Source organism: Empidonax traillii, unplaced genomic scaffold (genome assembly GCF_003031625.1).
Source record: "Empidonax traillii isolate 1590-97213 ecotype Southwest subspecies unplaced genomic scaffold, ASM303162v1 scaffold196:size3368384, whole genome shotgun sequence".
NCBI classification, from domain to species: Eukaryota; Metazoa; Chordata; class Aves; order Passeriformes; family Tyrannidae; genus Empidonax; species Empidonax traillii.
Window position 1 is genome coordinate 2,499,344 of NW_020955389.1, and position 24,341 is coordinate 2,523,684.

Here is a 24,341-nt window from a genome sequence, read left to right on the forward strand (position 1 = left end):
CCCCAGTCTCATTTTAAGTCAGGAAGTCCTTATGAACCCCACCTAAAGTAGTATCATCCATTTTCCCTGTGTTTCTGGGTGCAGAAATCATCTCAGCTATTTTTCAACAACATAACTTACTGACCTTGGTGAATGCATAACTGGGGCTCATAGACAGACTGCGGTAACAGAGGGATTTCAAGTATTGTTGGACACGCAGCTCCTGTGGAGTAGTCTGCTTGTTATTTGCTTTTTTAGAGCACTACTGAATAATGCTACTTTATGGATGCCTAGCATACACTCTCAGAAGAATTGACCTTTCTCCCTATAATTTCTTTGAGACATCAGGGGAGAGCCGAGAAGGTAATTTGCAATTTTCCTGCTGCCAAAAAAGTCTTTAGAAATGCTTCAGTACACATCCAGGCAGCCCCAAGGCTATAATGGTTTACAATAACTCAAGGTTTGGTGATGCATTTTTGTTTACAATTTCTTAAGCCAATTCTTTGTCAGCTTTGAGTGTTTCTAATTACAACCTACATCACTATCCTATGAGTAATAGGATGAAAAATTAAATGTAGATGGGAATTATGAACTCTCAGATAGTACAACAGTTCTTATCAATAAATGGTGGAAAAACCTTTACTGGATGCATTCCAAAATATACCAAAGGAAAAATTTAAGGATTAAATTTCCAAACATTCAAAGTTGATCTTTTCCATTTTCACTTTTTGTGTAATTTGAGTGATACATATTTCCTGTTATTATCTTATACATTCCACATGATTTTTCTGTACTTATAATTCTGCCCATGCCTATACTAACAAGGTCATAACTATCCATAAAGGGTCTCTAAATAATTAGGGTGGATAGTTAAAGCTTCAGTGAATCCAATACAACTGAAACTTTGAGCAACTGATCTGCAATTTGATTGCATTAAAAAAAATACAGCATGTATACAGATGAGGTACCTTACCCAATGAACAAGCATCTTATAAAACATGGGAGCAAGAAAATAAAACTTGACTGTAAACTTAACAATGCTGATTATACATAGATATGATGAAAAGACAAAATATGTATCATCTGAGTATATTTAATACTTGCAGACAAAACAGCAATCATACTAAATAAATAAATAAACATTTTTCTGGTGGTGGCAAAGAATAAAAGAAATTCTAGAACCATAAATGCAACTTAAGATTATTTTCCTTGTTTTAAGTATCAGATAGGTATCACCTGAGATTCAACATATAAGGCATAACCCCCAACGACATATTTAAAACAAAAGCAGAAATAGCACTGAAAACAATTTTAGTTTTTACACCAACAGAAAAAATAATTTAGTTTCTGTTTATTTGTGAACAGCTCCTATTCTCAGGCAATCTTTCTGGCTTCTATGAACAATATTGTTGAGCAAAATTCAGCCAAAAAAAAGTGCTTGAACAAAGCATCAGTGGTAATGATGAATTCAAGCAAGAAATGTAGAAAATTGCTTATATGCAAGAAAAAATTACTGAATTAACATAATTTTTTATTTGACTTTTCTGAATACATCTTCTCAGTATTTTATTGTGATAGCCATTTATCACTTGCTTTTCCTGCACTGCTTAAAAACTCTTACTTCTACATTTTTCTCTGTTCTCCCCAAGCTATATTCCAATTTTCTAGTAAAGTTATTTGAAGATATCCCTTCTAGTCTTTAATCTTTGAGAAATTTCTTACAGGTTATCACCATTCCACAACAGAAACTTGTAATCATTGTATCTTATTGAAATGAAATAAACGGAGTCAGACAGTGTTGATTTTACAGATATTTGAATATAGAGGGAAGTGCAGAATCAGATTCACAAGAGTACTGATGCTTTGAATTTATATTTAGAAGCCTTATTTTCTACGAGAGCAGGGAGTGGCTGGTGTTAAACTAGAGTCAGGTATGTAAACACTCATAAGCATGGAGAACTATAAAGAATGTAGGTTGTAAGATCTGAGTCACCCGCTCAGACTTTATTCTGCTTGTACAGAATTTGCCCATGTAACACTGAAATGAATTATTCTTTTTTCTCAAAATTACTTCATGTACAATTGCTGTATGATTATGTTCTGTCTCCACTGTCACTTTACAAAATGACAATTGATTACTTCATCTTTCCTCCTTAAATCCTTGTTTAATCAAAGTGACATGTTTCTGAATGGTTAGTGTTTTCTTGAGGAAAGCCTTAAATACAACTTAAAAGTTGCATTGACTAAAACAAAAAAAAATCCTATTTCAGTCCTAGTCTTCCCCCAGCATTTACCAGAACCTCAGGTGAAGTTTCCTTTCCAATGTAACCTTTTGAGAATGTCAAAAGGGAGAATAATTTATACTTCTCCTTGAGTTACATTTCAGAAACTAGTTTTCAAAAACAGTTCACTGAAGCAACTAATCCTTAGATTTCAGAGAGAAATAACATATCCTTCTCTGTTATCTGGGAAGTTCAGACATCAGTGCTCTAAGGGCTCCCTTGGTCTCTTATTTTTTTTTGGTCTCACTCAAAGCTAAACAGAGATGGTCAATCAAATGCCTACTTAACTTTTACATTAAAGATAAAAAAAAAAAAAGAGACAAATGATCTTTAATACTTTGAGCACTGAAAACTGAATCAACAACAAAATTAGGAAAAAGTCAACTGGATTTTTAATTTAGTGGATGAGATAAAGTTAGTCAAATTATGATAAATGCTGAATATCAAGAGACATTTCCAAATAATAGGATCTATTAAAATGTGCACTGTCTCATGTATAGGAAGAAAAATCTTCACTACTGTAATTAAACCTTGACTAATGTGGAGAAAATGATGTCTGTAGATACAGAAGGATAATATCACTTCCTTATTTCCCTATGTGAATGAATTTCTACATTTCAAGAATATTTTAAAAATACAAATACATACAGCCTGCAATAAATAAAAAGATGAATGACATGAATAAGTTTATATTTGTCTAGCTATATCTTAGTTATCACAACTGCTACAAAGTCTGTGCTGATACACTACTGTCAGAGAAACTGATGGCTATTTAAGCGAAATATCTGGAAAATAAACTTAATTATTACAATATATTTCATAACCCTTTGAGAAGATCAAGTGGGTGAATATATGGGATTTGTGTAGCTGGGTTTTGGTGGGGGGGGCTACCGGGGTGGCTTCTGTGAGAAGCTGCCAGAAGCTTCCCCCATGTATGGCAGAGACAATGCCAGCCAGCTCCAAGATGGACCCACTGGTGGCCAAGACCAAGCCCATCAGGAATCCTTGTGGGTCCCTTCCACCTCCAAAAATTCTGTGGCTCTGTGACTGCATCTAGATATCAGATAAAAAAGCACCCGTGTAGAAGACAAGCTACATCTTTTTGAAAGTGTCTTTATAAACAATAAACTTAATTGATAGGAGCAAGAAAGGATTTCTCAAATGAAGAGTATTTGGCCAAGAGTTAAGAATTTTTATAACAGCAAACTGGCTTTAGCTCATTCATTACCTTCCAAAAGCCTCTGCAGCTTTTGTGACACGATGTATCTGCTTAAGTAAGGGTTTAGGCTAGTTTAAAATTGCTTTAGTTTGAAAATTGTTAATTTAGATATGAACAATGTTTTAAGCATTTGATACATATCATTACCAATATAATCTGAGACAAATGGGCTTTTTATATGTGCTTACATTTCACACAACTCTTCTGCGATCTTTTGCTGTTCTATAATGTACTTGTTGCTTCTGGGACTCAAAATGCCGCACAAATTTATCTTATATTTTAAATGATCTAAGTAATTGTTTTAGCAGTCCTGTCTCCCAGAACAACATTTACTACATTTATGGTGTTTATTTCTGTACTATAGTACTTCACAGCTACTGGACTGGGAACTAGCAGCCAGACATTTGACTGCCTTGCAGTCACAGTCCAAATGCCAACACTTTCTTTGTAACTTTTGCAGGAATCGCTGACTTAACATATAAATAGATATAAAGGAAAACTGCCATGCATCGTATCATGTAAAGCAGTACAATGAATCCTCAGAGGATTTATTAAGTACAGAAGTGTTTTTCTGAAGAATGCTGCACCTTGCACTTAACACTAAACTGGCAGTGGTCCTGCCAGAAACAGGCACTGGGGTGTGCCTGCAAGTGATTTTAAGCCCGGTTACAAGCCTGGGCTGCTGTACTCACATCAGTTACTCTGCAGAGCTCCCTCAGCAACTTCTTGCCAGCCAGCTTCAGTTACTTTACAGCGATCCTACACATTAAATCTATCAGCACATGCAATGAGCCCCTACTGCAACGACAGCTCTACAGTTTTTTGACACCATCGCTATGATTATGAAAAATCAAATCCTACCACTCAGAAAACCCACTCCATATTCAAGTTATTGCGAGTTTATTGACCAAAACTGTGTGATGCCATCAGCTAGAAATTTTTGGCTGTGATGCATGCACTGACTGGCATAATTCAGATTTGTCTAAATGTCAGATTGATTTATAATAGCCTGCTATCTCTCCTAATCTTTTTTTTTTTTTTTCTGATTTTTTCCTATCAGCAAACTTAGCTCCTTGGCATCAGAGAAATAAATATAGTGGAATATAAACTTGGAGATCTGCAGAGGTTTCTGATGTCACAGATTAAATGACTTTCATTTTTCCTTTTTTAAAGGGTTGTTTATACTTGGCCAGTCTTATTTTAGTAGGTTGAACAACAAAGAAAGTGCCTTCCTTGTGTAACTTCACAGGTAGCTTGTGTGCCTGTCCTAGACGTCTTCTTGCTCAAGCTTCTGCATATCTTTGTGATGCAAGACACATTTTTATTAATAGGCAGAGCAAAGGGTACAGATCATATTGAAGACAAAAAATTAAGGTATGGAATGAATTTATTACTTGATCAGTTCCTCTTCCCCACAGACTTTCTAAACCAGAAAAGATTCATATGGTTCACAATCCCTTCAGACTTTGAATTCTGCATGAAATTACGATTTAGGATACCTTTGTGATATGCACAAAGTGCTCTTAGATGTCAAGGGTTTTGGCAGGAAGTGAAAAACTCTGATCCATACAATATACAGTACACGGAAAAAAATTATGACTGCTGACAATTTGAAATTCTGCCAATGCTATAGGAATTTTTATAATGGCAGTAAAAAGCACCTTTCTAGCCCAAAGACTCTTTCCTGCCAAGCTTTCAAAATATGCAGCGAATCATGATGGAATTGGAGCTGTTAAAAGTTACAACCATTTTATTTTATTACAGAAAGCGCTACACAAACCGCATTAGAGGCTGCTACTCTTTCTATCACAGTGCCTATACAGTAATGAAATAATTATGTCAAGCAATTACTTTTCAGATAAAAATATTGAAAATTTTTAATATATGGTTCTAAAAAGCTATTTATATTGAAGACTGAAAATGCCATGTTTACATTTAGTTTGATAAGACATCAAAGATCTACAAGCTCCTGATAGGCCAGAATTTTTCTTTTTCTGAAAAAAAAAAAAAAAAGGATATTCTCCTTGTAGCCATCCTTTAAGTACTGTAGTACTGTGATGAGATCCCTCTGAGCCCTATCATCTCCAGGGAGTGACTAACTCCAGTGTTTCCTCACAGGTCAGGTCCTCCAGCCCTTTGATCATCTTCACAGTCCTCCTTTAGACCCTCTCCTATCAATTCACATGCATCTTGAATTGTAGGGACCAGAAATGAACACAGTATTCCAGGTGTAGCCTGGAATTGTGTAATTGATCTTGTGAATTTTACAGTTTGAAATTCCCTTTACTAATTAAGACCATTCTTCTTGTGACTTCTAACCCTATTTTTAATTATATAAAATTGAGGAAAATATAAACAATTGCTCATTTAAATCAGTGGATTTTAGGCTTGAGAAAAGAGCTGTGAGAAGATAGGCTATGTTTCAAAGGAAACAGTAAACCATGGCATTTATAAGATACAAAACCTGCAATTTATATAAAAATATGCAGAGAGAAAATGCCTGTATGACTGTATGACATCAAAACTCTCTTGGGAGCAAAAAAGATTGAAAGGAAAAGAATGCTGCTTTGTCCCTTTTAGAGTATGAAGTGTTAAAACCATCAGTTTCTACATAGCGACATCATAGATGATACACTTATAACAGTAGAAAAGGGAGTGATGTTTTCAGGAGAAAAGGTTGTTAGCCACGTTTTTTTCTATGATTGCAGAGAAGAAACGTTCAGTCAAAATAACTACTGCAAATGTGGTTAAAGACAGCACAGATAAACTTCTTTTAGAAGATTTATTTGTAAGACAAAGAAAATGGAATTTTAGATGTTGGCAATGTAGAGCTACTAAAGCTTCTGCAAGATTACAGTATCCAAAATATTAAAGATTGGCAGCAGCATTTTTTTCTTCTCTTCAGTACATAATATATGTCTTTTTCCCCCATTGTTCAGAAACAAACCTTCAGGTGTGAAGAATTCAGACCCTTTTACCATTTTTAAAGCTTTCAAACCTGGCAACTTTTTAAAACTGCTTCTCTGGTTTTCCTTGCTATTCATCTATTTTCAAGGAAGATGGTAGAGTTGTTTAAAGTCTCTTCTTGTCAGTTCCTAATTATAAGCTTTTGCCTTGTTAAAATGTTTGTATACAGATTCTTATAAGCATCTAGTTAATTCAAAAATTATTATTTTCCCACAAAAAGACCCTAAACATAAAAATATTGTGTCCAGAGTCTGTAAAATTTTGTTTTTGTAAATAATGTTCAGAACATCTGCGCAGAGAGACAAGGAATATAGAGAGCTTAAAATACTGTATTCTAAAAATTAAAAGACCTTGCCAGCAATGAGTACTGACAGTATACTGAATATGATGATTTTGCAGCTGCATTTTCAGCTGTCCATAATTAGAATGACTAGCACACATATATAGAACAATAATTATTGAGAATCTGTCCCAACATTGTGCCTCAGCTTCAAATGAACAACATCTATCCTACATGCACTTGTAGAGTATGCATTCGGGCACAAAATTATCATCATAAAAAAGTGAAAATTAAAATCTTAGAGTGTGACTTAATTTATAAAAATGTTATTTACAGTGGAATTTGGAAAGTTAAGGTATTCCATAAATAATACTATATTCTAAATTCAATTTGGTTGCCATTATTCTATTGGCAACAGAGTTTTCTCCCTCTTCTGTTTGGCAACACTGTTGCATATTACTTTATTTTGGTACATATGAGAAAGACTGATGCCCAGAACTTGCTGCTATGCGAGTGGGCAATCAAATACCTCAGGTAACCGAGTGTTTACCATGGAGAAAAAATTAAGGAAACATATGCCTGTTTACAAAAGACTTGATCAAAAGCCGGCAGAATGAAGATATGTAGGGCCTGGGAATACCATCAGACTTCAGAAGTCATGTTTATCTCAGATTATCCACTTATTTATTTTATGCTAAGTAAATGGTCTGATCCATCTCTCAGAATACTCAGCAAGCAACAAGTTTTTGACAAGTTCTGTGACATTATTACCACCATCCTTCCCTACCTCTTAGTTTGATTCTAGATGAATTTTTCCTGCCAGGAAGCACAAAACCAAACACTTGGGCCTCCATTATTTTGGTGCTGGAACGTATTTCCAGTGATAATGACTCAGTGGTTAACCTCTTGCTGCTCACATAGCTGATAGGAAGTTCTTATTCATAGTCAACAGAATATTGCCAACTTAACTCATACATCTTCAAACAAATCATCCCAAGCAACACATTTTATATATACATACATAAAATATATATATGCATGTGTATATATATATATGCTCTCTTACATATTTGACTGTTCAAATTGCTTCAGCTCACAAACCTACTACAGATACTTTATAGTACATTAAATGGACTGTCCATAAAGAAGTTTCTTTTTAATCTCTGCATAACCTTGTGCGCAGATGCAAGCCTGTTTTTCTGACATACAGGTGACTGCATTAGTGTCTGGCACCAAATCTGACCTAATAAGCTCTTCAAGAACACTGGAGAGACAAGTTCTGACTTGATGTCTTGCTAATGGGTTCTCTGGCTTTTGGGCTAGAACAGCCTCATGGGATGTTCAATCAGAAAGTAGAGAGCTTGTTTGTACTGCCATCCATACAACACTGTAGCTGAGCTTCATAAAGCTGCCCATTACCAATGTGACTTTTCTTGAGTATTACATTTTATATTGCTGGACCTCTCCGTTACCCTTAGAATGTCCTTTGAAAAAGGAGACTCATTGCACCAAGTCTCACTAACATCAGTGATACTGCAGCACCGTGCTCTGACCAATGCTTCCAGTTCATGCTGTTTGTTTCTCATACTGTGTGTGGTGGGGTACAAGCATTTCAGATATGCTCCTGAGCAATCCGTGCTCCCAGGAGCAGTGCAAACATTCCCATGAGCACTTACCACCCTCAGGTGATGCCATGCCAACCTGTCTTATTACTGCAATGGTGTTGGTAGCCCTCTCCTCACCAATTCTAGTTTAAAGCCATCTCCGTCACTTCCAGCAGCTTACACCCCAAGGGGCAGCTGCATGTGCGATGCAGTATTTTGGTACTTGTTTTCATACTTGTTTTCAAGTATGTAGAGCTTCATGTTTCCTTCTTGTCTCTTGAAGAGAAAAATGGCAGTTGCCTGTGCAAGGAATATTTTGTTTACAGGTATGTAAAACTTCATTAGAAAGACTCAGATGAAGAAATATAGAATCATAGAATATCCTGAACTGGAAGGAATCCACAAGGATCATCGAAGTCCAACTCCTGGCCTGGCACGGGACAACACCAAAAATCACACCATCTTTGTACAAGAAGCATAAAGTAGGTAGAAAGGAAGACCAGCATATGCAGATCCCAGGACAAATCGATGAAGGAAGAAGCATCTGCAGAAAATAATGGAGCAAACATCACTCTAAATGCAGTATCAGATCCTTCTGCATTTTGCATCTTTGGACAGAAGCCTTCTCTGGCTGCTGACTGAAGTGCTAGCAATTGTGGAGGTTTTACCATGAGTCCAGAAATACATGATTAAGAGTGAAATATGGTACCAGAAATATCTGGTATTCAACATTTTGAGTTATTTGAAAAAGTCTGTTTTGATTTTCTGGGCTCATGTTTGCCAAAAAATCTCTGAAGGCAGAGATTGCTGAATCATTGATATCAGAAGGCAAATTTTATTATTATTTTAATCTTAAAAGAGTGGAAACTTTCAGTCACTCAGGCTTGCTTTCAGCATCTGGGTCACTGTTTCTTTAGTAATTATGATTAGTGATCTTTGGCCTTCTCTTTTCCATGCTCATTTCTGAAATACTAAAGTGTATGTGAATTTTCTTTGAAGTGAAAGGACTAGAAATGTATTTTAAAGACATGAAAATTGATACTAATGTCTAAAGACATTTAATAAGCAGTACTTTATGGTTTTAAAATAACCATTAGAAAACAAAGTTCAATATGGAGTCATGAATTCACAACAGGTAGATATTAGGGGTTTTATACCAAATACATGTTTTTAATGTAAATTCTTACATGCCTCCATTCCCCTCTTTAGGATTTTAGCCATACCTGCTTATGAGACAGAGCATGGAGAATACCTAAAGGCTTTTCCGATCCACCACATTTGAGGTGGTATTGTGAGAAATGGAAATGGAAAAATATTTTTCTCCTTTTCCCACAACTACACTGTTAGTTAAAACATTCTCCTTGGAGGATAGGATTTCTCACACTTCAGGTCTCACTTTTGCTCCATTATTTTACTGACTTGTAAAAGTTAGTCCAAGTTAATTCTTAGACATTGGGTCAATGGCTTCAGGTAAAGCTTTTAGAATACACCTCAGTGAAAAATCAGACTTCCTAGAGCTGTGCTGCACTCAATTAGCCTACATTCCCACTCCATCAAGTCAGGACACGCACCCAGGATTGGCTGCCACAGACAGTATAGGCAATGGTTTTCATGTATCTGTAAGTCTCTAACCCAAATATCTGATCTCTGCATTTGGTGAATGAAGCAGACAGGAGGCATCATATTTTCTCAGGACACCACTTATGAAGAGATCTGCTTATTATCAGGAGGCTTGGAGACTACGACTGACTTGGGTAACAGCTATTTTTTTTTTTTTAATTTTTTTTTCACTGCTAAAAGCATCAGAATGCTTTGACACTTTGAAGAAAAATAAACTCTCCTCAGCTGTGAAGGAGGGGAGAAAAGATGTGGTCATTGGGTCAATGATTACACAATACTCATTTTCTGGACGCTCACTTGCAACCTGATTTACAGACAGGCCACGGACCTCTCACAGGGCCGTTTACCATCAGTACAAATTTTTCCTTTTTAAGAAGTTGTTAGTCAGAAAAAAACCCACAAACTGGGTGTCTAGATTATTGTGCAACAAGCATAAAAATATTTTTTTTCTGATTGCTACCGATGCAGCATCTCTGCAGGGGTTCTCAGCACTGATGGTATTGTTGAGCAAAATCAGTGGAAAAACTCAGCACAGAAAAAGATTGCAGACTTGAACTGAAATTCTTACATATAGAGTAGGATTTTCTTTTGTTGTCACTCATGCTCTATTTGCCATTTTGTTTCTCTATTTTACTTTTGCACAGACATCTTAAAAGCATAAATGGTAGGGGAGTTAGTATCTATTATCAGTATGTAGAGTTTTTTAAATGTTATTTTTTGAATGCAAAAATACTAACACTTTTTAGTAGCCTTATGTGATTGACTCGGATCTGTGAATAGCACTTTCCAATTATACAGTAGGAACTGCATTACTTTAGAATTTTGTGGAGTAGTTTGTTCTCAAGATGAAGGAAGGAAAACAGGAAACTGCCTTACAAGAAGAAAGTTTAAAACTGAGTAGGATGAGATATATGAGAAAGTGAGAATCTGGAAATTCTTTCATGTCCCAAACAGAAGAGAGCATTGAACCAGCCATGGTTCACAGCAGAATATGAAGTGAAACACTTCAGAGAATCCCAATGACTAAACCCAGACAAACTGTAACATTTTAAGTAATGTACCAACACTTACTTTGCTAGGGTTGAAGAACCACCACTCAGGGTACTAAAGGACAGGCTGCTGCTGCTTCTGGAAAAGACTGTTAAGAATTAAAACTGCAAGCGCAGCTGAAAGCAAAGGAAGAGCTACAGAATTTGACAGCTATGATATCATATGTCTGAGGCAAACAATGTTGTATCTTAACAGGTTAGGTTAGGAGACAATGTTTTAGCTGTAGCTCTCAGGCCATCAGATCACCTGAAACAACTCAGAATGAAAAAAAAAAAAAATGAGTGCAGCACAGCACTGAGAGTGCTGTCAGTGCTCAATAACAGATACACTACTTACTGAGCTGTGGTTTTGTTGTCATTGTCTGGCAGCAAGATCATTTGTTTTAATGACCTTCTGCCATCATGTGAAAGCAATAGCTCTTTTGATTGGACGTGTGGTAAAATTAAAGGCTAATTGGTATTCCACTGACAATATACAGTCGTGCCTCGTTGTGCTGCTGACAAGATCTGATGGATGCTGCTTCAGGTTCAAAGGAAATTAGTTTGATAGGAAAAAAAACCCCAGCAGTGCCAGATTTTCAAGTTATCTACTAGTGTTCTATTTCACAAGAGATATTATACCATCCAAATTTAATACATACCAGGCAGAAGAAAACATAATGACAATAATCCTAAATATTACCATGGCATCTGTCCCCTGTACGAGGTTATTTTAGTATCACAGTTTTGAAACAAGCACACCTGAAAGCAGCAATAATTTAAAACGAGTGAGCACATCAGAGTAACAGTTTGTCAAAACAAGCAAAGTCTTGAGACAAACTACAGGTCTCTTACGTCTAGAAATGTTACAAGAACTCAGAGCTCAGCTGCTGGATATCTAGAATCCCTGAATGTGCTAAGTAGTTCCAGAGGTGTAGCTTATCTGAAGTGTTAGAAGTGCCAAATGCGGTTTTAGAGTTTATCTACTTATGTACAATTACTACAACACATGACCTATTCTGCAGAATGTAAACTAGCAACTGTGGCATGTCCCAAGACCTACCCAACACACACATTGCTATTTCTTTACAGAAAGTGCCAAACAGAAATACAGCAATACTTTTAAGGTATAGATTTTCCAGTTAGCGTCTCCATCTGTGCTCCAGGCTTTGTGTCAGAACAGGTTTACTTCAAATATTACCTTAATGGCAGCCATTAAAGCTTTACTGATCAGAATTTAAGCTTACATTATTCATTAAAGACAGCCTTTTAAAATGGTATGGGAATGCTAGATCCAGCCCGAAGATTCTGAGATGCTAAGTATTCATTAGCTTCGGTGATTTCAAAGACATTTGGCTTTGAAAACTTTGATTTTAAACTTGGGTTTAGAAAGACATCTTTCCAAATGCATGCCGTCCAATTATCTTCTGTATCCAGCAGAGAACCTAAAATACAGCTAAAACTGCTGTGCTCATACACGCTTTTTGAATCCAGCTTTTAACTGTCCTAGCTTTCCAAAGCAATCTGAATTCCAAAACTTTATTCCAACAGTTCATTAAACAGCTATAGCTTCTATTATTACAATCCATTTTCAAAATACATAAACCAAAGTGGCATCATTTTTCTGTTAGGACAAAGCAAATCAGGATGCAAAAAAGGAGCAGGCTGTGTCAAAGGGAAAGGTGGTCAGCCAGAAATCCAGTCTGGCATTCAGCCCTAATAAAAGAGCCACAGCAGAGGTAATCCTGGTGCAATATACCTTTTACAAGACATTGCACCTAAAACTGCAGAGAATATGCTGCTACCACAAACATCATTCTTCACCATGAATTTTCTTGCCGTAAGTGAATGTTGCATTGTTGGCTCAAGTACAGAAGTGAAGGCAATGAGTGTCAAAAAGCCCAGTGCTATCCCAGTAAGATTTGCAGCCTGCCTCTGCTGACTGAGTCAGGGCACTTGAAATTCAGGCTTCTATTTATGCAATCAAACATGGAAAAAAGGAACAAACACATGAGGAAGCTATTGCTTCTGTGTTTTTAAAATATAACTTTTTCCAATTAAGCAAAAAGTTGTTGATGAAAGAATTGCTACCCCTGTGTTTTAGACATACATAAAACATGCATGTTCTACAATGCAGCTTTGACAACTTATAGAAGTAAATAAAAGCTCTAAGCTCCAGATGATAAACTGTACTCAGACACTTTGACTATTATATTCCAGTGGCAGAAAGGAACAGAATTTCCATCCTGGGATACCTTGTAATTATGTTGAAAATTCTCCTGTGAACATACATAATAACTTATAGTACTTAAAAGCATGCCATGCGTGAATAAATGCTGTTTTTCTCCTCCTTCAGCATCTTGCAGTCAATAGCATCCATAAGAAGGTATAAAACTATTGCATACTATTGTACTGTGTATTTTGTGTGCGTATATATATATATAGCCTTGCTATATAACAAAGTACACTGTTCTACAATTCTAAACAGGTCTCTCTGGAGCGCTTCTCTCTTCCCCTCTGCCCCCTGCCCCCACTTCATTTTCTCCATATTCTTTTCTAGTATACTTTGATGGTTTTTATGCTCTTTTCCTTCCTGAAGACTCAGCCTTTCTGTGTCTAGACCCAACACCACTGCAATACCCAAACAACAATAATTATTTATTTTTAGAGGTTACCAAATCTTGTTGCCCAGTAGAGGCCAGAACGCTAGTAGTGAGGCTGAGCATGTTTTCTCCATAGGCGAAGGTGTACAGTACACATATGCACACACAGCCATCCACACAGACACACACACAGACAAAAACCACAGCCCTCGCACAATCAACAACAGCACCAGCACCCACAATACTGTTCCCCGGTCTGGCTGATTAGGATGAAAGCCTGTGAGCAAGGAACACATACTCCATACTATACTCCAGTGGCTGTTCATAAACGCTCCATCTGTCCAGTAACTGATTGTTGGATCTTCTGGTGTCTCCAATTCGTGGCACGTGGCCATAAAAGCCCCTAAGGCCTGTATGTTCACACAGGTTGCTGGTTCCCAAACCCCCTGGAGCATGTGACACAACCCCTCTGACTCTCTCTGGTAACTAACTGGTCTTAATCTATACCCAGCCCTGAATACCCTGATCTGACAGTCACCTCATGTACAAAGGCACGTGCTAACAGGCTCTCTTACAGCTGGTCCCCTGACCCCATGGGTCCTTCCCACAGCTGCCTTGGAGCTCCTAATCCCTCCCATAGACCACACCCAGGGTTCTCTGGTATCTCCAATACTTGGCTCCCAAGCCTCTTATCTTACTAGCCTGCTAGTCCAGCTTCATGCTCATTAGTAATTACACAGAGTGATGTACAGATCCACACAAGACACACATACTCCAGTCTTCCCAGTTGCTGCCACTCCAGACACATGGAAATCTATGACTGGGCATCTGTCCAGTCGCTGACACTCAGACTTACACACACTCCAGTCTTTCTAGCTGCTGGTATCACAGAAGCATGGGTCCCTGTGACCGCTGGTCCCCTCTCTGTTCACTGGTACTTAGCTGTCCATCCACAGACAGACAGACCCTTCTCCATGAAAACAGTTACAAATGGAGTTCAGCAACAATGCTGGAAAAGCAGCAGCGATCAGGTGCTTACCTTACCAGCAGCCTTACAACTGCCCCTTATTGCTGCCTCTTCCTTATCTTCTCACATTTGTTCCTTCTCAAAACACCTTGATCTTCCTTTTCCCTACTTGGTCCTTCCCCTAAATGTTTTATAGTAAGTCTTGCACAATCCCAAGGATTTCTGAAGTCGTTATGGGATGCAAGGACAATGCCCCTCTCAGGATGATATGGTATCTGTAGTGAACCAGAGATCCTCTTCCATTAACTTGTCTGATGAGTTTCACAGTTAGTCATGAGGCTCATCCTCCTCCTTTCACAGCCCCAAATCCAGATCAGGGTGTTCTTCCCTGATGTTTTCCCAGTGATTTGGTCACTGGAGTTTCACCTCCTGTCATTGCTTCTGTGTGCTAATGGCAATCAGCCTCTGATCACATCATGCAGAGATTAACCAATTTTCTGTGTTATTGTTACATTATCAAGCCCAGCTTAAAAAATTACAAATTGTTTTCAATACTGATATTCCAGATATATCATAAGCATCGAAGAACAGAAAATACAACCAAAATTACTGAACACAAGAACCCCAACAGACACAAACTGCAAAGCTTTTGGTTTATAAGTGCCTGTGATAACATGCGCAAATCCCTAGGGAGTTTTCCCAATGACTTCAATAACTGATGGATCAGACTAAAGGCAAAAGATGCTCTGTAGGGAAAAATAGCACAACTTTCATATTTTATTTCTATTCTTTACCCTTTTAATCATTTTAGGGCTCATTCTGTAGAAATTATTTGCAAGCAGGTCTAAATGGAAATGTCGTAACTATAGCCATGATTTGTAGCAAAATATAAGATAAAAGCCAAAGCCCCACCCTGGCAGTTAGTGCTTCCCTGGATGTCTGTGCAGCTAAGCACAGTACAAAAGGATCTAATGCTCCTCCTGCGCAGCTTCCAAATAATTATTTCTTCTGTTAAAATCTCTCTATTTCAGAGAGGTCTTCGGAACAGAATTTGTCGACATAAGAATGAGCCACTGAAGAGAGATAGGAGCGCAGGAGAAGGTCCTGGAGATTCTTAGGCAAGGACTTGGATACTGCTTGTTAGCATCTCTGTTGAAAGACATATATTTATATATTTTTTGTTACTTAAGAAACAACTGCTCTGTTCATGTGCTAATTAAAAAAACCCAAAACCTCCAGAGCTCAACTTGCAGGATGCTAAAAATCTGCAGCCATTCAGCAGACATAGCCAGTAAAAAACTATTTTTCTCCAGACAGAATTCTAAGCATTTTGAAAACCATCACAGAACACACACACAAACTAAGGACATTGCTACATTAAAATATATCTTTAGGACTTAGAATATAATAACATCAAATACGCAATTGCTAACTAGTTGTTCAGTACGGTATTGGAGAGAGGAACTTTTTGGAAGAATAACATAAGGAACTGCTGATTCAGAGATTTCTTTACAATTGCAGAACACTGTTAATAGAATAAAAGGATTACTGCAGATTTTAAAGAAAAACAAGGGAGTTTTGCATGAGGCTACACCAGTCCAGAAATTGTGTGGTAACAGCTTTGCTGTTTAAAACAAATTTTTAGTTTATAACTTTCAGAGTTTTTTCATTTATACATTTAATATTTCTAATCACATAGCTGTTCTCAATTAAAAGTTAAAAGGCAAGGAAATATAAAACCTTCCAAATCTCAAGAAGCTTTTAGGAGTAGAAGCTTAGTAGGACCACAGAAGAGTGGCCCTCAGCATCATGCTCAGGGCCACTTCCCTGCTCACTTCTTCATCATCACCTCTGTTAAGTGCGTAATGTTGGGCTCATACAACACAGCTGTGATAAAGCTGTGCAAAGAGACTAGAGCTGCATGAACAGCCAGCTCCCTACTGGTTCCAAACCACTACGTTTTAAAGCATTTGCACTGACACATACTCAGCAAAGCAGTCCAGAAATTTTTGGGCAACACCAGTCAGAGCAGTTAAGCAGGTGGTAATATTCCATAAACTTTTCCACTTTCATCCTATTCTTCCTCATCCATCTCTTTTCCATGCTGAAAAGGCTGTCACCTCCTGAAAAGCCCTTCTGAACAGGAAAAAAATAACCAAAAATCCCAACAAAGATACTCTTTTCAATTCCAAACATACTCTTCTAGGAACAGAGGCCTGGAGCTACACACTGTCATTAAGATGAAGTCCCATGATGAATTAAGACAGCAATCAAACCTCTTCCTGGTTTGCTTTCTGCTGACTCTCTAAATAACGATTCCCATTTGTCCACAGGTTAAGAGATTTTTCTACATTCATTAAACCATCGACAAGGGTCTCCAAGACCTTTGTTTTATCTGATCACAGCTACTCCAGAGCTCATGGCTGGAGCAAGACATGGCTAACAGAAAGGGCAAAAATGACTGAAGGGCTTTAATTTTACCATGAGATAAGCTTACTGAGATAATTCAGGTACCATAAAACAGACATGACATCAAGTTTTACTGCAAATAAGGTTTTTAGGTGAATTGTTTTTACCAGCATGGGTTCTTTTCGCCTATCTGATGTGTGTTAGATACTCAAATTAAACTAAAATAAAAAATAGCATTTTAGCACTGAAGACCAGTTCTGTGTGACCTAAGCTCTGGCACTTAGGTCTGTACATGACCTTGACAAGATGTGAAAGGAAACTGCAGATTTGACACAACAAAACAGACAGAGACAGTGGATGCATTTAAGAGGCAAGAAAAACAGGCTCCATCATTTAGCAGCTGTAATTTGAAAAGATAAAAAAAAAATCGTTTACTCCAACCAAATGCCTAACAATAGCATTTTAGGCATAAAAATTTTGTTACCGAAATATTACTAAGGCACCTGGCAAATAGTATTAATGGAAAATGAATTAGATTAAACAAAAAACGCCACCCACTCCTGCATTTTATAGCCTCCCTCTCTTCCTCCAGGGGAAAAGAAGAAAAAAAAAAGTTTGAGGGACACAGGGGTTTTTTTAACACTTCAAAAGTGACTGCACAGAACAAATCCATAACCTTCTGACACGTTGCTCTTTGTTTCTGGAGTTGTTCACAATGCATATTTCTCTTCTGTCCTTCAGTCAGCTGAATTCACAAAACAAAGAGGCTTAGTTCAGTTAGAGAGTTGGAGGTATTAGGCATAAAAAAGAGATTTGTCACCTCCTTACTGGTGAGCAAGGTCAAGAATGCAGACAACAGAAGGAAAAAGATGGCTGCGAATGGTATGGATGTTAAGTTTAAGTCACTGGCATAACATTCAGGAGTCATTGATAAAGCCAGATCATACAGCAGGATTCAGTGTTGCTTTCACACTCTAGTAAGTTGAAAAACCTTGGCAACTGATCACACAAGAGAGGTCATATTCCAGAGCCAAAGGGGATGGGTAAGCACAACTGCACCTACTTTATCAGCAATATTAATCATGTGATGGTAGAATGTAAAACTCTGGAAATGGTGGAGTAAAGAGGAAATATAAGAGAGCCTATGCCAGGGATAGACAGTGAAGGGCTCATGACGAGGTAAGAAAAGTGGTACAGCACAACAATGTTTGAAAAATTGAGTATGCTTATTCAGAAGAAAGCAACATGTTTTTAGCAAGTTTCAAGCCTTTCACCAAGATAACCTCAGTCCTTTCTTACAGTGCCTTTGTCCACTCATGCAAACAGCGCAGTTTTCTTCTGCCAGATCGTTAATTACAATGGCAGTTCGACCAAAGAGTGCTCACCGCCTTGGCCTCGTGGATGCCAACAATACCCGACATCCCCTGCCATTATCCTACACATCTTGTTTACAACCAGTCAGCCCACTTCCAGTCCTTGCTTGCCTGCACACGTACTTTTGAGACTAGGAGTCCTTGTACAAAGCCCTTTCCAAGCCCCCAAGGGATGCTACCACACCCAGCACCATCCCCCAAACCGCTGCTGCCAGCCCAGCACAACTCGTGCTTTCTGGGAGGAACCTTTCTGACTCTCATCCTTTTAACTCTCTGGGGAGCGCTTCACACCTTCCAGACTCTCATCCTTTTAACTCTCTGGGGAGCGCTTCACACCTTCCAAACAACACCAAATCCGAATTTCAGTGCTTTCGTAAATAGGGACCCTCTCGGGATTCAGCCTTCCTCCCGGGCCACCTCCTCCGGGCTGCTGACTCTACTCCCACTCTGCCCTTCCCCAGCCTGCACAGCTCCTGGATAGGCTGGAGAGCTGAGATGATTCCAATGGGATGAAGTTCAACAAGGCCAAGTGCTGGGTCCTGCACTTTGGCCACAACAACCCCCTGCAGCGCTACAGGCTGGGCACAGAGTGGCTGGAGACCAGCCAGGCAGAAAGGGACCTGGGGGTGCTGATCGACAGGAGGCTGAACATGAGCCAGCAGTGTGCCCAGGTGGCCAAGAAGGCCAATGGCATCCTGGCCTGCATCAAGAACAGTGTGGCCAGCAGGAGCAGGGAAGTGATCCTTCCCCTGTACTCAGCGCTTGAGTATTGTGTTCAGTTCTGGGCCCCTCAGTTCAGGAAGGATATTGAGGTGCTGGAGCAGGTCCAGAGAAGAACAACCAGGCTGGTGAAGGGACTTGAGCACAAGTCCTATGAGGAGAGGCTGAGGGAGCTGGGGTTGTTTAGCCTGGAGAAGAGGAGGCTCAGGGGTGACCTCATCACTCTCTACAACTCCCTTAGAGGAGGTTGTAGCCAGGTGGGGGTCGGTCTCTTCTCCCAGGCAATCAGCAGTAGGACAAGAAGGCATGGTCTCAAGTTCTGCCAGGGGAGGTTTAGGTTGGATATTAGAAAAGAAGTTCTTTACAGAGAGAGTGATCAGGCATTGGAGTGGCCTGCCCAGAGGGGTGGTAGATTCACCGTCCCCGGAGGTTTTTAAGATGAAGCTGGATGTAGCATTGAGTGCCATGATCTAATAATCACAGTGGGGTTGGATTAAGGGTTGGACATGATGATCTCAGAGGTCTCTTCCAACCCCGTTAATTCTATGATTCTATGATTCCTGGGCTGGCCCTGTGGTCCCGTACAGAGCCTCGGAGCAGGCCCCCACCAGGGCACCGGCGGCACTCGGGGGGGGTGTCAGCGGGACCCCCGGGGCGGCTCCCGCCGCTGTGGCAGCGGCAGCTCGGCCACCCTCCACGTGACTCCCGCCCCTCTCCGCCGTTGGAGAAGCTCCGGAGCGGCGCGTGGCGGCCGCCGTACCCGGAAAAGGAAAGGGAGAAGGGAAGGGGCGCGGCGCGGCCGGCGCGGGCGGGCAGCGGCGGCGGCAGGGCTCAGCCCGTCCCGGCGCGGGCCAGGTAACCTCTGTTTTCTTTTCCTCCTTCCCCTTCCCGCGCCTCCAGCCCTCGCACGGCCCAGGGCCGGGCCGGGCCCCGCCGCAGCGCGGCGCTCAGGGCAGTGCCGGTGTCCGGGGCCGCGGGGACAGGGAGAGCGGGCGCGGCTCCCGCGGGTCACGAAACCACAGGGCGGGTCAGCTCGGGAGGAGCAGCAGTGGAGCATCTGGTCCAGCCTCCCTGCTCGAGCAGGGCCGTCCCTGCGCACATGGCACAGGGTGATGTCCACAGTGGTTCCCGAGTGTCTCCAGTGAGGGAGACTCCACTACCTCTCTGGGCAACCTCTTCCAGCGCGCGGTCACCCGCACAGTAAATAAGTTTCTCGTCATGTCCCGGTGGTACTCCCTGTGCATCGGTGTCTGCCCACTGCCTCTTGTCCTGTTGCTTGGCGCCACCGAGAAGAGCCTGGATCCGTCCTCTTGGCACTCCTCCTTCAGATACTCACAGACATTGATGAGGTCACCTCTCAGCCATCCCTTTCCGCCGGCGCTGTGGGGTTTTTAAGGCTGACTATAATCTTTTTGGAAACTCTGAGGTTCTCGGCGTTAGGTAATGTTCTCTGTGTCTCCCTGGAAAATTGCTGAGGCAGCCCTCGGGCGTAGCCCTGCACGCAGCCTCCGCAGCAGTTAATTCGCAGCCTTTCTGGAGTATTTATGAGTATTTATGGAATGAAACACGTAAACGCTTGTGAGCGTCTGGTCCACGGCAGTGGTCTGCCTGCCTAGTGAAAGGAGCCGTGCGGCAATATTGTTAAAACACAGATAGAACGTGGCAACATAAAAAAAATGCATTTTTGTGGAGTGGTGGAAACAGTCACTCATCTGGTTTGCCTGAACCTCCAGGAATTCCAGTGATTAAAGGTTGAGAATTTCGATTTTTAAGATGGAGCATATAATTTATAGTACTTATTCACTGCTAAGAGGGAAATTATAGGACTTCTTTTAAGCATGAGAAAACCCTAACCTAGAACTGAGTTGTTGCACCCTTGAGGGCTCTCATTGTTTAGCCAGTATTAGCAGTGACTCAGGCGAAAGCTAAACAAAGGTAAGATCACACCTGGGGAGGTGTTCATGGCCAGTGACCTCACTGTGGCATGCAGCTTCATCTCCTGTTGCCTGAGGCCACACATCTGGGAAAAGTGCTGGATGCATAAGAAGTTTAAATCTCTCACTGCATTGATACTTTGGGCAGGGTTTGATTTTTGTTTGTTGTGGGTGTTTTTTTTTTTTTTTTGGTTTAAGCAAATTATGAACTAGCATTACAAAGGGAGATGTGATCGGTTCTATGCAAACTGTTAAAATTTTCCTCTTTTTCTAGATTGTTTGCACTGCTGAAAAAGGAACTGCAATGGAGAGTACAGTATCGGTTATTTTCGTTGTATCCTTTTCCATACTGCTGTGTGACAGTTACCATCATGGAGTGGAGACCGTTACTGTTGTGCATACATCAGAGAGAGCTTTTCCAGAAAAGACAGTGGGCATTAATACTGACTTGGCAGGGCTAATACAGAAGTTTCACCTTCAAGAACTTTTTCATCGTTATGGAGAAAACAACTCTCTATCAATTGATGGGTTTAGAAAACTCCTCCAGAACATAGGTATAGATAAAATGAAAAGGATTAAAATAGGCCACGATCATGACCATGATCGCCACGATCATGACCACGATCATCACAATCATGACCACGATCACCACGATCATGATCATCACGATCACGACCACGACCATGATCATGATCATCACTTTCACCATAATCATGTTTCGCTGAGTAAAAGCTCCGAGAAGACTTCTTGTCCAAACCATGAATCTGATGCGAACAAAGACCGCAGGAACAGCCATGCGAAGGAACCTCATAAAGTGGAGAATATGGAACACCAGCAAAACTTTGTACGCAGCAAGAACACTGTTAATGAAATAATGGCATCTGTCATCACTGCTTCTGCAGGTGGCCACTCTGAGTTGCAGAATGTGCAAACCGGGGAAGTCAAGACAGTTGCTCGTTCAGGGCTGACCGGCCCCAGTGCCGTCAACGTCACAGGCGGCCGCAATGCGAGCTGGCCTGCTGTCAGCAGGGCAAATGAATCTCGTGCTTCCCTGAAGGAGTCGGAAGGAGGAAGTTACCTGTATTCTAAACTGAAAAAACAAAGCACTCAAGAGGTGAGACCGATTCTGTTGTGTTCTCAGGAATCCGGATCCACTGGGAATGTTGGCATGGCTTATTTGTCGGATGCTTGTCGCTCAGCTGGGTGCAGGCTTTGCGGTGTAGCCATACCCATTGCCAAACGCGTGCAAACAACTTTCCTTGAAACTTAACATTTTGAAGGAATGTTGTGTCATGTTCACAAGCTCAGAGGAAAATTAAGTATAAACGTACACTTTGTTTAATATATTTATGATATATACAATACTTTAAAATATTACTAAAACCAAAAAACATTTAAAATTTATAACTTGCAGGTCTGCCTTACAGTCAGTGTCTGTCTTGTTTTCCTAATAATGTGATGAAAGTAAAAAAATCTAGTTAAAATACTGTTATTCTTATCAAAGCTGTCACAGTTGTGAGAGCATAGAACTATCTTCCTTCAACCCCCTCCCCTCCTCATCTTCAAGACTGTATATAGAAACCAGCTGTAAAAAGGATTGCATCAAAAAGTTACCTGGTACTTTAAAATAGTAAAAAGTAGGACCCAAAAAAGTCAATAGTTGTGTTGTAGACAGTTTTTTTACACAGTCAAATCCTTTTCCATTAAAGCCTTTAAAAGGCAAATGGGGGACTAAAATTTGCAGCATTACCAGGTAGTTCAGAGTGGGTGTTGTGTAACGGGTGACTTGTAGGTGCTGAATTCGCAAGTTGTTGCTGTGTTCTGCACGGTCAAAGCAGAAGTACTACTGTTCTTTAAGCTTGATGAGACTACATGTAGGTCATCCAATGGGGAGCTCTTTACTAGAGGAAGTGTATGCAGGACATGCTCTGTGCACGACTTTCCACAGTAGTCACTTCTATAAAAAGGTATTTGACCTTGTTACAGCTTCCTTGTGTGGCATTTAAAACAGAATGAAAAGTATTAGGCTTTATTTATACAGCAAAAAGCATTTGACCCACTTGTGCTGAGAATGAGTGATAATTTATGTGTCATCTACCAGGACTCCCAAAAGAGCTTTCTGGGAGAGGACAGGAGTGGAGGAACATTTTTTACTTAAATTGTTCTGGTTTTGGGTTGTGTTGATACAGCTGTTTTCATATGGTGCCACTGTATTTCAAGTAAGATGGGATGTGCAGTCCTTTTAAGGTTTATCATGGTATTTTGGTTCTGGTTAATCTTTAATAAATATCTTCTTTCCACAGTGCTCAAATGCTTCAAAACTGATGCAGTCACATGGAATAGGCACTCAAGTATTGTTGTCTGCTACAGAATTTAGTTACCTCTGTCCAGCTCTTATTAATCAGATCGATGGCAAGTACTGCATAGTCCATGCAACTAGTGAAAAAGCTGAAACTCCTCCAAAAAGTTACTCTCTGCAGATAGGTAGGTTGTTTTTTAACATCAGTGCTTAATGGAAACATGTTTCTGTTGGTTATGAATCTTTGTGGCTTACCTGTGATCAGAAGTGTTTGATAGCAGAAATATTAAGCAAACAAAGTAATGTACAGCTGTTACTTATTGTTGTTACTACTTTTTTTTTTTTTTTTTTTTTTTTTTTTTTTTTTTTTTTTTTTTTTTTTTTTTTTTTTTTTTTTTTTTTTTTTTTTTTTTTTTTTTTTTTTTTACCAGCCTGGATTGGTGGCTTTATATCCATCTCTGTCATCAGTTTTCTTTCCTTACTGGGTGTTATATTGGTGCCGCTGATGAACCGCGTATTTTTCAAGTTTCTTCTAAGTTTTCTTGTGGCACTGGCTGTGGGGACCTTGAGTGGAGATGCCTTCCTGCACCTCCTTCCACATGTAAGTATTAATTACTTTTTCAGTTCTCATCTCAGAGAACATGGCACCTGTCTGTAATACTTAAGGATAATTTTAATCCCTTTTAATTAATACCGGTTTGGTGAGTCATTTTTCAGCCTTGTAAAATAGATAATTTGATGGAATGGTTTTCCATTTGAAACTGTTTGTGTTACTCATTTCACAGTCCTTACAGTGCAAGAACTTCACAGCGTTATCCCTCTCTCTATTTCCTGTTTTTAGTCATATATGCTTACCAAGTCACTTATGCAAGTGTATGCCAGATTTGCATAAATGTTCTCAGTGGTTTATGGCAATGCTGCCTGTTCTTTTTGCAGTTTAATGGACTTTACAGATAGTGGAAATTGCTCACTGAACACTTTAAATGTGGAATGGATAATCAATTATTTTCTGTTATAAGCCACTTATGTTGAAGACTTGTCCATAGTAATTTTTTTT

General features: G+C 39.8%; 1 protein-coding gene and 1 long non-coding RNA gene across 2 annotated transcripts in view; one reads left to right on the forward strand and one right to left on the reverse strand.

Annotated features, from left to right (window-relative positions):
• Positions 1-12,290: 12,290 nt before the first annotated feature.
• LOC114058969 lies at positions 12,291-18,618 on the reverse strand. The gene is made up of 3 exons (XR_003571555.1): positions 17,602-18,618; positions 14,627-15,014; positions 12,291-13,258 (listed from the first exon to the last, which is right to left on the reverse strand). It is a non-coding gene; the product is annotated as an uncharacterized LOC114058969 (long non-coding RNA).
• A 1,240-nt stretch (positions 18,619-19,858) lies between these two features.
• SLC39A6 (solute carrier family 39 member 6) overlaps positions 19,859-24,341 on the forward strand; it is a 21,404-nt gene continuing 16,921 nt past the window's right edge. The window contains exons 1-4 of the mRNA XM_027886855.1: positions 19,859-19,906; positions 21,260-22,099; positions 23,289-23,469; positions 23,716-23,885. Of these exons, the coding sequence (XP_027742656.1) occupies positions 21,290-22,099; positions 23,289-23,469; positions 23,716-23,885 (1,161 nt within the window). The 5' untranslated portion in view covers positions 19,859-19,906; positions 21,260-21,289. The remainder of the gene's footprint in view (positions 19,907-21,259; positions 22,100-23,288; positions 23,470-23,715; positions 23,886-24,341) is intronic.